Source organism: Photinus pyralis, unplaced genomic scaffold (assembly GCF_008802855.1).
Source record: "Photinus pyralis isolate 1611_PpyrPB1 unplaced genomic scaffold, Ppyr1.3 Ppyr1.4_LG8, whole genome shotgun sequence".
In the NCBI taxonomy this organism is placed as follows: domain Eukaryota; kingdom Metazoa; phylum Arthropoda; class Insecta; order Coleoptera; family Lampyridae; genus Photinus; species Photinus pyralis.
This window is the reverse complement of record NW_022170819.1, coordinates 25048589-25068326: the sequence shown is the minus strand read 5'-3', so window position 1 is coordinate 25068326 and position 19738 is coordinate 25048589. Positions and strand designations below refer to the sequence as shown.

The 19738-nt window shown below is 37.2% G+C and overlaps 1 protein-coding gene across 1 annotated transcript in view; it reads left to right on the top strand.

The window, feature by feature from the left end:
- The window catches only part of LOC116179490 (potassium voltage-gated channel protein Shaw-like), an 80087-nt gene extending 61152 nt beyond the window's left edge, over positions 1-18935 (top strand). The window contains exons 4-7 of the mRNA XM_031499285.1: positions 11569-11748; positions 11797-12003; positions 18578-18874; positions 18930-18935. Coding sequence (XP_031355145.1) covers positions 11569-11748; positions 11797-12003; positions 18578-18874; positions 18930-18935 — 690 coding nt within the window. The remainder of the gene's footprint in view (positions 1-11568; positions 11749-11796; positions 12004-18577; positions 18875-18929) is intronic.
- Positions 18936-19738: the final 803 nt, after the last annotated feature.

The window sequence follows — 19738 nt, the reverse complement described above, 5'->3', positions numbered from 1 at the left end:
AGGCTTTTAGACTCGTATAATTTCTAGAAGACATTTATACACCATTGAGGGAGCCTTTAAAAGCGGTTGGCGACTCCTGGAGGTCTTGAAAGGTCTTTGAAAATTCCTAAATGGCCTTAGAAGCCCTAGAAACTAGTAAAGGACCTTTCCAATATTTGGACAATAAGAGATTATTCAAAGTGTTAAGATTAAAAGGGTCCAGGTCCACACAGTTCGAGAACGTGTACTTATGCCACAAATTTCCTAACCTATCTTATCAACTACATTACCCACAAAACACCTGCCCAGCTAACTCAAAAAGAAAAATTGAACTTAGAATTTTTATAATTGCTTCTCGTACACTTCCGGCTTCTGCTACCAAGAAAAGTCGCAATATTGGCATAAATTAGTTATTTGGAAAACCCAGTGGCCTCGATCAACTTCCACAGAATTTACTACGCAAATTTTAGTCAACACCTGAAATAAATCTTGGAATACGAAAAGAAAAATCTGACAATTTGGTCGCACAATCGGTTCGAATAACCACACAATTAATTGATTGACAATGACAAAAAATTGATTCCGAAACACATATTAAATGAGAATGTACCTAAAGTGTGATCAAGCTTTGTGTTAAGTATCTTTATATAAATTTTAGATACTTTTAAAAAATGAGTGGAAATTACAATATCCTTGTTCTATTTACAGGAAACTTCACTTTGTCTTTAAGGCAAACCTGAATTTTTATTGAGTGGGCTACTTCGTCAATGGTTCTGGGGTGTGAACAGTTTATCAAGCAAAAAATGGGGGGAAAAAAGTGCAACATAATGTCGAATCCAGAATCAGTTGTTAAAAATCCGTAAATAAAATTTCAACTGTAATTTTAGTCGGTAAGACCAAAAAGTGCGATGATATTTACTGAGTATAAACGGCGTATCTGATGAGGGGGTGGGGAGGCTCACTTAAGAACGGCCGTATTCGAAGACTTTTCACGATTGCTGTATCCAAAGTAAGGATGTCTATCACGGGGATCTCGGAAACCATCATCAGAAAAAAATAAATAAGCTTCTCTACTTAAGGTGGTCATCACTGATTAGAACAATCCATTTTTGTTGGGTCAAGATACTCGTTTACCACTAAATAGTATGAGAAATTTTATGTACCTATATAAACAGTTAAATGCACTTTACCGGCTGTAAATGATATATAAATTCACTGCTATAACCTAAAATTTGCGCTTTAAGTCTTATCTAAAGTTGACAGCGCCTGTAAATTAAGCAAGCTTTAATTGAAGTTGTATTTCTTATTTTTCATAGCTTTCCACGTTTATTAAGAGCGGGTTACTACTTTCTTTTCTTATCGCGTCTTTTTTTATATTGCACAGCTATAGTGCGCCGGAAGTTTATCTACCAATTAAAGAAATCTATATTTGAAAATGGCCGCTCTTAATCTAAACTTTTACAAAAAAAAAACGCATTTTAGACTACCGATATATCTTATCTCGAAATCCTCGACTTTCCGTTTTTACTAACTGACTGGGCCGTCGTACTGGGGGAGGAAAACATTAAGCGCTTACATTTTTTATGAGACTAAGTTTTACTGTCTGAAAACAATACTTCTCCCCATCTAAACGTGGAAAATTTATCCATTCTATAATTATTTAAACCGATCTCGGAAATTTTCAATATTTCAACAGGCGTGTTTACGGGAAATTTTAATCCCTGTCAAAATTCAATTGCCACTTACAAACGTACAAACGACGCGGAAATTGTTTATTAAATATTTTTCGTGGAAAATTTTGGGCGGCAGGCTTTTAGGTATATTGGATATCGTGAAGAAATCACCTGGTGTGTGAGAGATTGACAAACGGTATGGGGATTCAAGGGGGTAACTTAATTTTGAGAGTAGTTACATATAAAATGTGTATCCCCTTATAATCAGCTTAGTTTTAGTTTTGGTGAATATAATTGAAAATTGAAATGGAAAGTAGTTCTCCATCCTACTTGCTAGTTTAATTGCCAAAAATGCTAAAAATGTTATCTTCTATGAAGCAGTGGTGTCATGAAGTACACTATTGGTTATCAAAGCACTTCCCATCCCATTCTTGGTTATGTGCAAAAGTTAGATATAACATTATTTCTGTTCGCTTTTTAAATCTCGTCCGTTAGAACATCTGAAACTGGATCTATTTTCTGTACAAAAAATTTCAACCCGCGTACTTTTTTAAACGAATCGGAAACCCGCATCTCCGTCACGTGCTCGTCTTTTTACAAAACGGAACGAAACTTTTATAACCGAAGAGATCGTGACAACCGAGCCTGCTTTCCGCAATACGTTTTTTGATATTGATATTTTCGTTCAGGTTCGCTATGAAGCGGTACATGTGTAAATTTTCTTATGCTGGACGAAATACACATTTTTTCAAAAGCGACCACCCGCTACACTATACATACAGTCCATTTTAACGCAATGCTATAGCTATTTCTCTTTTTCCAGCTTTTCAGGTTACAATCTCCAATTTTTAAATTCGATTTTTTAGAGTTTTAACAATAAGGCCCTTTAGAAGTCACACTATTGTCCTTGCTATATTCTTTGATAGTTTATCTACCGAACCTCTAAACTTAATCAAGGAAGAGTAATTTTTCCAGCTTCTCAGATTGTAATCGTTCAGAAATGTTCATTCCCCACACAAGTTTACTTTCTATGAATTTTAGAAGCAAGACCATAGTATTTGCTATATTTTTTGTGGTAGTTTGTCCACTGTATCTCATAATAGAATCAAAATACTTCTGCATGTTTTTCCAGCTTCATAAAAGTTTATTTTTCGATCGATGAGTATAAGGCAAGTCGACTTCACATTAATTTTTGCGATAATAATCTTTCGTATACTTCTGCCGCTTCGCTACCATACCTCTTAATATAGTGCAATTTTTCTTACTTCTACCAGGTCCTCAGTCAGAAATATTCTTTTTGAAACCGATCCAACACAAGTCGAAGTTCTATGAATCTTACAGGCCAGATAGCCATTGTTATAAGTAGAAGTTCGGCAATATCCCCACTTCCTTCTATAATGTCACGAGTTGGTGAGGGGATTCTTGGTGTTTGGTCGTGACATTGGTGAAAGGTATAGCCTTGGTGAAGGGCACGTTTCAGAAAATATAAATGTAATAACGTAGATATTTTAATTAGAAACATCCTGGTAGTATGTGTTATAAAATTCCTCCGTTAAATGTCGCCGTTGTCGTCCCCGTCCTGTGACACTGAATTCCTTCCCAATCTCTAACCTGTGCGTTCTTCTCTGTGATCGTTAAGACTTAGGGGGATTACTTCCTATACCTCTTATCGATCAGAAATAATTGGATAATTATTTTTATTTTGCCGTCTTATTCGCCTGTGTTACTGATTTAGTTAATCCTGGTAAGGTTAAAACACTGCGGGCTTTGCGCTACTTGATACAGCAATGGTGCCTTGCGTTCACGCATTGGGCCGTTTCCAGGTAAATTCTTGCCGACCTTACTCGGGAGCTAGGTACGTCTAGGCAATATTCTTTCCGTTTAACTAAACTATGATAGGCCTGGGTTATATCTATGGTTAAAATTCACCTGTGCCAGAGTCCAGTAAAAATTTGAAAACTTAAGATAAGGAGAAAACTTGCTGTATTTCCTATACCTGCAATCGGTAGCCTTGATCAGAGTCCGTGCCTGTTTGAACAATTAATTACAGCTAATTCACCTCCCGTTCAATATCAACACCATGTTTCGGTTCTCGAAATAAAAGCATGCTGCAGTACGTTATCTTAATTAAATAGTCTTAAATTACTTCATATTTCGATCTCCGGCCAGCCGGCTGGAGTTAACCAAAAGCACAACCCCGTTACCTCAAGTTAAGTAACTAAGGAGTGACCTTGTTTTGTGGTGCTTCATTCCAATTCATCAGAAACCCAATTTAATCAAAATCGTATGAATAATGTAGGAGACTGAATGCGTTCTTTAGTGTATTAGGAGTGTAGTTGGTACGACTGGGAATCGGAAAATACCACTTTTGCGTTTATCATTGAAATGACAAATACTTACTTTGCAAAAGATGTGAAAATCTCATTTTGAAAATCCGGTGGCATCAAGTAAAATTGTCTAAACATTATATATCTAAACGTATTTACGTCAATGAGACTGTTTCAGTTAATATCTAACTTACTATTTCTCCGCTTTTGATATTGGGACGAATCTACCAACTTTACCAGATCGATTCTACAAAGTGTTGCCTAAAATCTTGGACGACCTGTTACTATAAGTCAGATTTTGGATAATTTCATTAAAAAATAGATCAATATAACTTTATTTAGAAAATCTGAACCCACTGTACATTAACGATGTGAACAATCACAATTGTAATCAAGCCGTATTAATGTCCTCTTGTTTTGGATTGACGTGAAAGGTCGTTTTAATTAGCAACATCAAACGGCTAAACTGTTCGACGACTACGCAATAATTAGGGTAACGTTTACAACCGATTTTATCGGCGGGATATCTATCAAGTACCTATACGTTCTATCTATATCCCGCATTCACCAACACGGGCACAAAGGGACATAAATCTGTTACATAATGACACAATAAATCTCTCCACCTACTCTTCCTCATCGCAAAAATTCCACTCGACATGAAATTAATGTTCCATTTTTAAGGGAGGGTCGATGGTAATAGACACAATTCGCGCTTTAAAATATCACCTTCCCGCCTTCAAAGGTTTCGGTTGATGAAATTTTAATTGAACGGTACTGTGCTAAACGACGGGGAAGGGAAATAAACCACTTTCACGCTTGTTTTCCCTTTGTAAAATAATTATCTCGTGTTCTGGCAGTGAGGAAAGTAAACCGAAACTGGAAGCAGGAACCCCTCTGCTCCTTTGTATAATGGAATGCGTGTAATGCAGGTGTAACACCTACCATTCATCTTGAATATCTCGGCTTTATGAGTTTGAAGGAGAAGGCAAAAATAAGGTTGCTACTAATTTCCCAGAGATTTATTAAAATTAATGAATTACACCCTCCGAGTGCCGGTTTCAGCACCGAAACGTGAAGGTTCACTAAAATCCCATCCGAGTGATTTATCGCTTATATAACGGGCGCGGGTTAACGTTTTGAACTTCGAAAAGGATCGAAGCAATTAATGCGACGAGATGGAAGCGTATGCGACTGACTATTGAAATGCAAATTGACACATTTTGTTCGATGCTTTATCCGTATTTGGGTCAGTTTACCTAGCCATCGTTCAATTAAATTCTATTCGCCCCTCTCGGATTTACATTTTCAAGATCTACCTTTGCAATAAATCACACAAACCTTGCGAATTCATCGCCTCTCTATGAATTTGTGTGCGGTGTACGGGGTAGATAGCGGTAGTGATTAAATTACAATAAATTATGAAGTGTTGTTTTTCGTCTGATTTCGTAATTCAGGAACCCGTAACAAGCAAGTATTCTTATTTTCACAACAAAACTTCGGATTAATTGCGTGTTAATTCGTTTAGAACTCAAGAACAGATAAGTTGAAGTACCGGAGAAAAAATAAACGCGAAAAAATGAAGAAGTATTACAACCTACGCACAAGTGGCACAGAAAACTGCAGTTCAAACGGTGACTGTGAAACCAAATAGCTGAAGGGGACCTTAGATAAAGGATTACTCGCATACGGCACGAAAAGAAAATGATAAAAACTGGTTTTGTTGTACAGCACAAAAAATGTGTCATCTTGCCTCAGAATGTATTGTTAATATGCCAACAACGTGGTGTCGACGTCATTTCGGTATAAACACAAAAAGTAATAACGAGGCGTCCTGTATAATGAGAATAATTCATTTTATGAAGTAAATCTGGGAGATTATTTACGAATAAACACAGAGTTAGTTGGTTCTAGTTGAATTTGTATTTCCATATTTATTTTTCCGCTTAGAAAGTTGAATTATGAAGTCTTAATTGTGATTGGGATTTATTTGAAAATTCATGAAGAATATTTGTTAGCGCAACAAGAATAATGATTGGTAATGGGCTATAAAATGTTTGTTGCCCAACATGTAGAAAATGTATAATAATTAATGAACAAACAAACGATATCAATTATAGTTGGGTGTGGCACCTACCTTAAGGTTTGGCGATGTTGAAAAATGGGGCCCCAGTCTTGTCACAATTGCAATTCTTCGCACACGATATGTTAGCGTCAATCTTGTATGCATACTCTCTTGTAAGACATTGTAGTGGTTCGTTCTTGCGCACCGCACGCACGCGGATATACGTCACGAATTTGGTACCATTACCCATAACCGAATCGTTTGATATTGCAAAATAAAATTCATTTTGAATTTTTGAATTATTGAGAAAAAAAATAGTTATTCTTGCATGAACAATATTATTGTATGGTTGAAGTGGTGTTCCGTTAAATACTGGGGACAACCAGTAAACGGGGGCGGTTGCTCTTGCTAGCTAGTTAGAACTAGTTTCACGACGGTTTAAAAAGCGTGTAAATTTGTTTACGATAATTTCCCCGGCAGTCAGTCAGATATGTTAAGCTGAAGACGTAGTTCGTCATTTTGTTATAATAAATGTATCCAACAGCAAGTTAAATAAAGTTGTGTAAAAATTTTAAAGCGTTTTATCCGATTTCTGAAGAAAGTTTTGTAAAGTTGAAAAGGCTAGCAGTGCACAGCGAGACCTTTTGTGAAGGTTTTTATTAAAAGCTTTTACCGTCCTAGTAGCTACCGAACATTTTTCATCTTATTTATCAAACCTTGAGTTCAATTTATTAAAGAAAAATGAAGTTTCCTAAATTTGTCAGCCAACGACCAAATTTTTAAAAAAAGAACTAGTAATTTTAAGATTTCCTGTTTTATTTGTCGCCCTCCTGCGTACGGGGTAATGGCTTTGTACTCTTCTCTTTTTTCATGGATTTTGTGTTCTAGTTCTTATGTGTTTCGGAATAAATTTTTGTCATTGTCAATCAATTAATAGTGTGCTTATTCGAATCTATCGTGCCACTCGAATGGAGTTTTCTTGTCAGATTTTTCAGGTGATTTGTGGGTAGCATAGGGCAGCATGATGGAACGATATCCTACCGTTAATCAGACGTGGTCGCATTTTTTTACCAACTCTTACGCCCACCATCCTTTCCTACTAAATTTAAGGTGTGCAATCCCATTCTTTTGGGGAACCAATCCTTTACTCTACCACCCATTGACAACTAGCTCTATCCTTCAAGTGTAAGGGTGGATGCAAGATCGCGCTGGCCATACAAAACTGACATTTGACCTAGGCGATGGGGCCCCAGGTTTCAATTTTGAAATGCGGAACAATTTTGGTAGTTAAGGAAATCTACATACCACTGCTATTGTGAGAAAGAGGGAGCAGAGGACAAAAGGACCATAAAGATGAAATGGCAGATAGTAGTGAATTGTCTTCCAAGGGCAGATACCCATAGACGTTTTCACACCTTTCCGAGCTGGCTTCTTATCACTCCCCCAGTTCGATTTGTTGTTACTCCATAGTAGGGTTCCAGTCCCATCTGGGGGTGTTTGGTGCCGACCTTAACCTGACGATCAGCCTCCTCGTTACCGGCGATTTTACACGATTACTCCTGGATATTTCTTCCATTGTGGCATTAGAAGCTTGGATCTTTTTGCCTTCCGCATCACATGACCCAGTGCACTTGGTGTTGTTAAAAAATCTTCTGGTGATTTTCCTGTGCTTTCCTAGTTCATAATTTTAGTAGTCCTATTTCTTTTACCCCGCTTCAGCGGGCAACTCCTCAAAGGAGGAGAGAATGCAATCAGTGAGCATCAGAGTGAGCATTGTGGCAAGTCGTTCCAGATCCATCACCCTCCTGCTCTATCCTTCGGTTGTTTCTTTGAAAAGTCAAAACTTCTCATAAAATGCCCCATGTGTTATACGACGGTTCGTCAGAGACGCCCCATCTCACTATTCTGCCTGCTAGAAAGGAGGAGAAACAGGTAATATGCAGAAGACACCTCTAAAAAGCTTTATGCGGGTCACTCTGTAATTGGGCGCAAGCCTGTTGAGGGCCCAGAACAAGAGAGGTATAATAAATAAATAAAATAAATAAATATAATGTCTTTTCGGTTCTTGATTACAAATTTTGGCTCATTGCCCTGATTGAGAATGTCTATTGTCTAGTTCCTCTGAGAATCTTTAACCGGCCCGTGTGGCGCAGTCCAGTTGAAGCTGGACTGCGGTACAAGGGGCCCCTAGCTTGAATACGGGTTCGGGAATTGATATTATGTAAATGTATAGTGGGTTGGGTTGGTAGAGCAGCCTTGACTGAAACGACTCCCACTCAAAAATAAAGGCAAAAATAAATAAATAAAATAAATAAATAGAAAATCTAAATAGGACCTCTACGGTTTGTTCCCGTTCCCAGTGGAGGTGATGAGATTTGGCGTCACATCTTTTAAGACGATGCAGCCCCTTCTCCTTGCAGTATCTGCTCAGCACCCGTACGTCCGGTGGCGGAGGAACTGCTACCTCGTTACCTCCGGAAAGTATGCCGAAGCGTACACTATTTTGACAACACCGGTACTCATTGCCGCTTCGACCACCAAATTCGCCAGGTCGTTTGGACCCTGAAAGAGGAAAGGTTAGTTTCGAAGTTTCGAGAAGCGCTTCCTTGGGGCAATTTTTGCCCCTTTCGTAAATCAGGGTCCCTGCAGAATTAGGATAACCCTTGATATAAGAATTACTTACCCATGGTTCTTGTATAATGGCCAAGTCTAGGTTCCCCTGGCGAACCTTATGCACAGTGAAACGTCCCCTGACTCAGGGTGAGCCCTTCCAGTGTCTTTTACTTGTGCAGAAATCTTTTCCTTGCCTTTGGTTGAACCACGACCAGGGCTTGTTCGCGTGGTTGGAGCAGTTAAGCTTTCCCCGACTTCCATTGGAATCATATTGATGGGTTCTCCTTTGAGTGTTTGTGTTCCACCAGAGGCTTCTTTGGGCTTTGAGGGTCTAGTCTCCTCGGTGCGGGTTTGGCCTCATTTGTTTTTTTTCCTGCCTTTCTCTGTCTACGAGTGAACAGAATTTGCCTGAACTTGAAAGCCAATTGCGGATGGTTGTCTAAATAACTGGCGGACGTATTATCGTCCGTTAAGACTTATACTGCGGTGGTATTGTGGACCACGTTGCGGTGAATTTCTTTCCAGGTCTTCTCGTAGTGTCTGCGTTTTGGTTGTGGTCGGCCGAATCTTCTACCTCTCCATGAAAGTGAAATGGCAGTTTGCGATTACCACCAGACGGCTAATTTAAACTGTATCGAGACATCGTTGACTAGCAACCAAGATTTCCCTTGGCCATGCAGTCTTCGGAGTCAGCTGTTCCAACTTGACTTAGATTTTGTTCGCCGTACCTATTGCCTATTCTTCCATTAGAAGTGCTACCAGGGATTAGCATCTTACGTTATTACATATTACAAATGAATGCAGTGCCCCACGTTGGGCGCCAAAATTAATGCTGTGTGGGTAAAACGCCGGTCACAAAATACCACCCCACCAATACTTAGCTAGCTAGCTCACAATTACCATTGGCACAAATAAAAATTCCGACCTTGACTTTAACAGTTAAAATTTTAAAAAACATCTGAGTACCGCAACCAGATTCCGTAAATTCTTACGGAAACGCTGCACAAATTTTAAAATAAATCAAAAATACCATTCGGGTGCAACAAACTCTGACATAAATGAATGAAACCGAACCTGGAACTTAAATCGGAATTCAAATTGAAAGCTAATTCAATGGCAACCTGAGATTACAAAAAATGATTCTTATGCAAAAGAAACACAAGTACAAAGTCGTGTAATAAAAATTCTAAGGCGACATAAAGCCTTTTTGTACACAACCCGTTCACAGAACCGACATAGGTAACAAGCGAAAAATAACAGTTCAAGAGATCTCAAGAAATAGAAAAAATGAGAAGTCACAGTAAGTTCAAACAATATCCAAATTAAGGCAGCCTGTCCACTATTTGAAAAATGCTTTGCATAAGGTTGACACCAGAATAAAAATTGCACTAAAAAATTGCAGGAACAATTGAAATTACACGCTATGACCTTTCAAGAACAGACACGTAATCTCAGCTTAGATCTGGCATTAGTGTGTGGTACGATATTATTGTCACGGCTTTTTAATACTAACGCACTGATAAAAACTTCACATTAGATTTAACGTTTGTAGTATACCGAAATGTAATTCTTTCCCGCAAATGAATTCGAATACTAAGCTAATCTCATACATAGATCCGGTAGGACGTGAAATTCAAATAACTCACTTTGAAAATGTTAGGTAAGGTGTAGGATTTTTGAGTTGGGCAGATTGAAATAAAATTTGCGACTTTAGGATTACCAAATAATCCTATAATTTCACCAAAATTAATGAAGTGCCTAAAACCTCGTCCGAGTGATGTATTGCTTGTGAAATGAGTGTAATCTAACATTTTAAATTTCGTAAACTGACCACCCGATTAATGATTTTAGATAATAGCGTAGCGACTGAATATCGAAATGTGACAGACTTTGTTTCATGCTCTGTCGTTGAAATACCGCGCCATTTCTTTCTATTTACATTTTCAAGCTTTAGTTGTCATAATAACAATAATGGTTTGTATTAATTAGAAATAATTGGTTCCTACACCATAGTCAGTAGGTTAAGGGTCAGATAAGCTACCACTAGCTACCCCTATACACATAATATCTACCAACACAGATTCTACTAGTCGAAACAATTAGCAACATTCGTCTTTGATTGCAAACAAGCACACATCTACTAAAGTGCGTTTTACAGGCTAACAGTTTTTATTGAAGTTGCAGTTTAGCCGAGAGCATGCGCAATAGGCGATTTTCTTGAACGCGAAGGAACCTACGTTTTGGTTCGGATGTGAAATTATTTCACATTCAACTGAAACTGTAAGGCTGTCAACTCTGCGATTGGACATTTAAAGTTCATGTCATTTGATGGTCATTTGTTTTGACGGAGGTAAATGCAGATTATTAAGCGAATTATTTTCTCGTTAAATCCTAGCGATATTTTTTATGTTGGTATTAGCAAAATGTGAATGTGAAAAATAAATATTGCAGAATGTAAAGCGCATGTCACATCAGAAATTTCCAGAATCTTATTTCACTTTCTATTTGATTTGAAATAACCCTTATCATGTAAACCGCGCAGCAACTACTTACCAACGAAAGAAAAAAAGAGGCAAAAGAATTTTCTGCTCAAAGGCACTTTCGGGACGGCACTGTCTGTAAACCGAGTTATAACAGAACTTGCAAATGTTAAATGAAAAAGAATGATCAAAATTACGGCCTAATCTACTAACAGTACGATATCATAAATGTGGCATTGGCATACGTAGCAATCTGAAAATGCACAACATGGCATTTACGACGAAAAAAAAGAAAAAAAAACACATTCACATAAAACACACAATAATCGCATAATAAGGAGAAGTTGTGACTATCCACGTGAAAATCTTAGATGCAACAATTTTTAGCAGCAGTAGAAAACCAAACCCTTAATTTTCTTTACATGTTGCAGGCGACTTTGGCCATCTTAGATAAACTGGACCTGGACTCAGAACGTCCAAGCGATGAGGAAGTAGCGCGAATGTTCGGCTACGAGGAGGCGTATCACAGTGGAACCTTGACAACGTGGCAAAGAATCAAACCGAAAGTTTGGGCCCTGTTCGACGAGCCGTACTCGTCCACAGCTGCAAAGGTAAGTGCCGAAACTTGACGAAACCATCGGCTACTATTATGGTTTCAGGTTGTGGCCGGTATATCTGTGTTCTTCATTTGCGTATCGGTCCTCTCCTTTTGCCTGAAGACTCATCCTGGAATGCGCCTGAAATGCGGTGGTTATAGATTTAGAAATTCCACGGATTTAAACTGCACCGAGCCGCTACCGTTATTCGTAACCATCGAGCACTTCTGTAATGCCTGGTTCACCTTTGAATTAACTGTTAGACTGATTGTAAGTAACCATTGAAATTTTGAAGTTTTTACACAAACAATGCTCTGGAACATTACCCAGACCAAACGGCATTCAATATTTTAATGTCGCGTCTCCGTGAATGAATGAGGTGTCTATCACCCCCATCTCCAAACATCTTTCTTTTCTAGACTGTCGTGTACAAAAATCCTAGTATGAATGATTTACTACAACAGCCCGTTTTTAGCGATGTTCCGAGGGTAGTTTATTTCAATCAAGCCTAGAAAGCTTGATATGCATACAACCGTAATAAGAAACGATACATTTCTCCTCCTATTTATCAAACTAAACGTAGACATCGTTGTTCGGTGCGAGCTATTAGTTTGCTTAGTGAGCCGACAAGTAAAATTATGCAGTCGATATGGTTGCGAACTGCGAGTAATGAATACGTATAGCTAGTGCAACTCGACTGTAAGTACGTGCTATATTGAGCGCGACGATTTTAATAAAACCAATAACTTAGCAAAATTAATAACAGTTCAAGTATGGCATGTTTGAATTCTTCTTTCTGAAAACCCAATAGCCGAAGAAGTAGAGTTTAGGCAGATTCTACTCTAGCACAGTCTTAAAATTTAAAGAATTTTACCAACCTATGTGATGACATTTATTAAAACAGAGCGTATTAATATATTGGTCCTTTTTGGAGCCGAATCAATTTTTTTTTCGCTTTTATTCGCCTTTGAAATATTAAAATAACATATAAAACAACCCTAACTACTTTTGAACAAGAGTCTAGGAAGTGAAACTGTATTCTCCTAACGATAAACCAATGAAAAGTGGCGAATGCTAACAAATCTCGCCACATACAGGCAAATAATTTAAAAATGGTACGTGAAACTCGCTCCTCTACCCTAGATTACTCCAATCTGATAAACCTCTGTAAGAATAAAGGATATGGAGTGATTCAACATATTTGTCTTCTAAAGAAAGTTTCCCAGCGTGGCTTGATTTTTAATCTGTTTCCTAAATAATAATTAATAATTAATTCTTCGTAAAAACCTTTGTATACAGCAATTTCTTTGATGGTGCACAATCTTTACCCCAATTTTCATTTACTAAGAGATTAAACAAAGCATGTTTATAGTGGCAAGGAACAAAAACGCTCATTAAGAGAATAAAACGTGCACAAAGCGCTGTGGTATCTTTGAAATATCCATAACCGTTATATAAAGTAGCACGAGTATTGAGAACGGTTACTGCATCACAAACGTTGAAAAATCTGAATCCTGTCTCTTCGAGCGATAACTCATACACGCTTTTACACAAAAACTCAGATTGGGTAGATACACAAAAAAAGGGCCATTTATAACTATCAGAGGTGGCGATCTAATAGAACAGTTTCTGACTAAATCCAGACTTGCAGCCGACCACTGGCAGTTGGATCGTTTAAATAATGTCAAGCAATCAATAGAGACGCTATATTGAAACTGTCATTTTTTGTTTGTCGACACCATTACAAATAATGAATGTTGTAACCGTAATGTTTTCTCTTTCAAACGTGAGATGTCAGGATTTTTTGTTTTTAAATAAATGGTTTCGGTCTTCGAGAAATAAAATACGAAGCGGAGATATTTTTAGAACACTATCCTTATGTGGGAGATATTAGTATTTTTATAAGGTTCGTCGTTGGGTAACGCGTTCTTTTTCCTGGTTTTCTTTGTACATGTACTCAAACGTAATTTTATAGCTTATTTAATGCTGTAGCCAGATCCCTCGAGTGAGCTCTTCATTTTTAAAATTGTGCAATTCATTTATTAGAGTTCTGGAAACTCCAACCCCTATAAGCTAAAATACAATAATACACATGCCACCCAACAAGCGATCGATTGAAATAAATACCTTACTTACCTTAACGTGTTAATAATCCAAAATATCCGATCCTAACTGCGATTTTCAACAAACAGAATGCACAAACGGGCAAAAAAACTAACTGCTGTTGCTTCTGTAACTTAACTTGTTTAATGTTTACATTTATTGCACTTGAAACTTTACTTAGAAGACACTTGGTTTATTTAAATTACAGATGAAAAAGAACTCCCCTTACAGGTAATTTCGATGACCTTATTAAGGAAAGGCTTCACAAAAGCAAAAAACCCTATAGCAACCACACTTCGGCTAACTTCTTCTTAAACTTCACTTCTTTAACTTGAGTTACACATTCACTTTTATATACATGTATATAATCATAAAAAAATTGCAATAATTGATTTACACAGTAATTCAGTGGAGTACTCGAAACACATGGCTATATCGGATATGACTAAATGGCTAATGGTTTAAATTCTCCTTCAAATTGTAGACTACCTAAGGGTAAAATTTTGAAAATAGCGAAAACTTTGGAGTTGTCCTCGGGGTTGTCATCGTTCTAACTGACCAGAAAGTGTTCTTACTGTTTGTAACTTTTTAATATATCCCTGTGCAATTAGTACACGAATTTCACCAACCTGTATGAAGCACTTTTAACATCTCAGGTGAAACTTTTATTCAAATATCCAAAAGTATTAATTATACGTTCTTCCACCTACATACGTACTATCTCCACCAGCTTAGAAACTTCGTAATTTTTGGAAATTATGATTTGCAGTCGAAGTGGTTTAACATTGAAAAGGAACCCCAAAGGGACAAAAACGCGCATGTTTATATTATCGGAAGCAAGTGACCGCCTTTATTGCCAAAGCGCGAATTCTTCTTTTCTATAGGATCTTCCTGCGAATGGCAAAACGCAAATTCTTCCAAATTCTCCAAAACCAATCCCCCTATTAATTACTGAGCAAAATGTTAAACGCTCACGATAGCGAATTATTTACAAAATGGCGATGTCTACATTTTCTATTGGTTAGTGTCTTTCTATCTACCAATCACAGATGATTTTAATGTTGTATACCAATTCCAAAAACAACGCAATCAGATGTTTTTACAGTGTCTAATTTATTTTGTGCTTAGTTTCTTTTCAAGCGTTTGTTCTTTAATTACTTTAGGAAGCACATAACGCTGCAGTCTCGGTTTCAGATCAGAAATGGGTAACATTGAATTACATTAGGGAACTCATAGTTAGGTCAAAGTCCACGCGTGCCTAGGCCTCAAATTCGGGCCCCTTGTGGTACCTACCGAACGAGAGTCGTCCGAACCCTCAACGTCATCAAGAAACATGTGATCGTTTTTCCCTAACATGAATTGAGGAGTGAGTGAGCCCGATCGCCCTCCTCGCCCAGAATGCGAGAGTGGCCCACCTCGATGATACCTCTGCTATTCAACAACCACTTACTTTTCAGGCGCACGAATGCCAGAGTGGCGTACTCTTTTAGGTGGGGATTCTAGTGGAGACAGACCCAGAAGCGCCTCAATGACGGCTGTGGGAGTTATTCGCATCGCGCCCGTGCAAGCCAGGCACGCAAGTCTTTGTACATGATTAAGGTGTGTTGTGGTTGTGGAAAGTATGGTTCTAGGTCACCAGAAAATTGCTTCATAAAAGAGCATAGTTCTTATCACGGCAGTGTACATCCACAAGACAGCGTTCGGGGATGGCCCCAAAGTTTCCCAATTGCGCGACGACTTTGTCAGAAATACCTATTTGCTTTTTCAGTTTTCTGTCAAGTGTGATTCCTAGAAATTTCACTGACTCTGAAAGTTGGAGGTATTCTTAGAATAACAGGGGAGACTACTACTGATCGATCAAATTTCTTAAATTCCAAAAAGATTACTTACACAAATTTTGAAGACACCTGAAATAAATTTGAGGTACGGATCAAAAAATTAATCACAATTATGCATGAGACCTTTATCTGGATCGTTAAAAGGGTTCGAATAAACATACGATTTACATGAATTCACACAAACAAAAATTATTTTAAATACACCAATCAAATTAATCAAGGTGAAATATAACACGGTTCATTTGCACACTCCGCATAAGGGTTCGATGACAATTAAACAAATTAATGAAATCTTATACTTACAGTTTTCTGTTAAAATCCCAAAAATCCGGACAAAAGCCACAAATTGCGACAGAACAACGTACTTACAAAACGTAACGCACTACACTTGCTTTTCTTTAAGTTATCTACTTTTCGGGTCACAGGAACGTAGGTTTACTCCATCGAATTAGACTGGTTGGCGACCCACCCGGCAGATGAAACGTTGGCCGTTCGAAACAGTAGACGGGAACTTTCTTACACCAACTTCAGTGTTATAAAGTCCCTCTCCTCCTTCCTAAATTAAATTAATTATCTAGTACGTATCAACACGACAACCACAAATGCATTCGTATCACTAATAAATTACATCAACCTTTTAACAAAAGTAATCAAAGTGCCCATAAATTAAAACAGAACTGTTACTTAATTGATAACTTTACGATAAATTACCCTAGATTTAACAATTCTAGGAATTAATCCGAGAATTAATCTTTTACAAGGAAAAATAAACTACTTGAATATAACTACCCACGCAATAATCGTTCCATGTTTACACGCAAAAACTTCACCAGACTAATTAAATAATTTGAAACGAAGATTTGACTAACAATTAAAGAACCGTCATTAATTCAGGCGTCTAGGCCAAACCTCAACGTCCACAACGACATTATTTACATAGCAGTATTTTTTCCCGAAATCATCATGAAACCTTCACTTTTATGCTAATTTTTGGCAGTAAAACCTTTCCTGGCAACTTTTCCTGTCGTCTCTCTCTCCTACCCAGACACCTGTCCTCACTGACACATTATTATTAATCGAATACTCCATATGAAAATTGAAATTTTGCATTTAGAAAGACGATTTCGTGAACAATTTAATACAAAACTCTTCAGTAAAACGACACTACTTGACATTTAATATATCTATCTTAATCGTCATCTACAGTAGTGACGGTCCGCAGGCAATTTCTGTTTCAAAGATAAATTTGACCGGCGAATATTTCGAATTTTATTGATCAGTAAAATCTCGAGGGAAACAAATTTTTATTTCGAAGATGGAACGTAAGCAATATCCACTTAACGGATCGGTCTCACGTTTCAAGATAAAATATTGCCTATTCTTGTCCCATTTTTTTCTTAAGAAGGTTACCATTTAGAACGTTTCGCAGATTTCTAGCCTAAATTAATACCAGGAAACCATTTTTGTTGATCCAGACCTAATTTTAAGTTGAAATTTGATTTAGTTTTATCATAGTCAAGCAGTTCAACGAGAATGGGTCGCATCTATTTATTATGTTCTCACTCTAGCGGGATTGTATATCTGAAATCTGGCAATCTATTTATGTCAACTCTATCAAGATGGTTAAAACATTTCACTAAGACAAAAATTGGAACCTCTCATAATACGTAGCCTATTATTGACATTTAAAGAAAAATTATTTTTGCTTCTAGTTGACAAATGCCATTATGATATTAATGAAGGGAAGTACGAAGGCGAAGACGTTTTGATTCCTCCCATCTGTATGATTCCGAACGACTGAACGATATGTCATTCGACTTTAAACATTTACAATTTCCAGTTCGGCTTGCATTTGGAAATACTGAAAATTAAATAGCAAGGGCAGTGGACGTGTTTGTGAAATCAGTCTGGAAAATCCATGTTTTGCACATGGCCAATTATTTGTCGCCTGTTTCAACTTTATTCAAACTCCAGAAAACAAAACTAACAATGTTGTGTATCAGAAACCATTACAATAAGCACTATAATGTTTTTGAAATAATTTTTTTATTATTATTTCCAGTTCGAATTGAATATTCATAACTGAGACAGAACAACGTCTGTCGGGTCAACTAGTTTAAAATATTAAGATATTTATGTTGACAATTTCCACACAAACTAGTTTGTCTATAAATACCATTATTGTTATTACTATATTATTATGTTCCGAGTTAATAATTGCATTTAAAGAACTAACTTGTATGGCTCACTTATGCGAATAAGTTTTACAGAGCTGGCCGAATAAAGCGCTACTGCTAATATCGATCTTTTACGTCGTACAAAATGAGAGAAATAAGCGTAAAAGTAAATAATTGCATAACAGCCCATATAAATTGAAGTACCTTTGATATATCTGTTGTTGGCATTCCTGTACGTCTACGTGACTTTGTGCTCAAACGTAAAGGCCTTTTATTATATTTTGAAGGAGATGACAAGCCGTTTCAGAATCTTCAAGTATAAGAAACGTAAGGAAAACCATCTGATCCAGAAACCATTTCAGGTATATTTCAAAAACACATTTGCGAAGCTAATGAGAGGTATTCAGATCATTCGTGGAAAAGTTTAGCATTCAGTTAATTTCAACGGCGCAGTTTGGGAAAAGTTTAATTAGTTAGCGTAATATTAGCGTATTCGGGGTTTCCATTTGAAAATTGCTTATGGATGACTTCCACGAGGGAATTCCTTCGTTTTTCGCCCCTATCTAAGAACTGATGTTTTAAAACGTTATAACACCATAACAAGCTCCCCAAAGTCATAATGTGCCCATCAATTTGGTTACATTTACATTAGTTAACAACTTTGGGGATTAGTTCTCCAGCTCCACCGTGCGCTTCATAAATGTAATGTTGTTTTTCTCATTTCAGGTTGCACCCAACGTAATACAATTTATGAAATCGCCGGTGAACGTAATAGATTTTGTAGCAACGTTAAGTTTTTACGTAGATATGAGTTTAAACGTGGATGGTAAATCGGAACTATTGGAGTTCTTTAGCATAATCAGAATACTCAGACTGTTCAAGCTAACGCGACATTCGCCTGGATTGAAGATACTAATACACACCTTCAAGGCGTCCGCGAAGGAGCTCACGTTGCTCGTCTTCTTTCTCGTGCTGGGAATTGTCGTTTTCGCTAGTCTAGTTTACTACGCCGAGAAATTGCAGGTGAGTGTACACTTTACTACTTATTTTACGCCCCGAAGCTAAAATTTTAATTAAGGGATAATGAACGTCGAGGAAAATATAATTTATCACGCACCTCCTAGTTCAGCAATTCAGATTATGATATTTTGGTCTCGTTTAGACCGTGTTAACTTCCTAATTAGATTTATGTTGCAATAACAAATCTCTGGCTTTACGGTTTCCGAAATGCTGGAACCTTCCGTGCATAATGATTCATGCGCACTATGCTCAAATTTAGTATCCTCATGGGAACAGCACCTTTTAATAATTTATCAAGTTTTGGTAATTGCACGTACAGCTTGTGTTTGGAGAGTTTACTGGGTGGTCTGTCTCGGTAGGTTTAAGGATTGTAAAACCCTTTCCAAAAAGTAGACGAAACATTAAAGTGTTGCTGTGGCTGCTTTTCCTCAAATTACGTAAATTCCAAAGAAATCACTACTAAAATTTTAATCGGAAATAACATTCGGATACAAAAAAATTAAAAAATCTTACAGAAAAATACAATTCTACCTGGATTTCGAATTGGGACTCAAATTGACACATAATTATCCCATCAGAGGTCGCGCGGAAAATATTCCACCAGCGGTCGCGCGACGGTCATATTGACCGTATTCTCTGATACAATTGTATTTAATGTTTTATTATACAAAAATACATATAAATGGTTAATTTACTAAAATACATACCTATTAAATTTACCTACTCACTATCCACTTCCATGTTACCAGAATCTTCCACACAGTTTGTGCAAAAGTTAATAGTATGTCCCCTACAAAATAATGTGTTTGAGACACGATTTACATTTGTAAATTTGTAAAGATGTCTTCCTATTTTTTTTATAAGAGC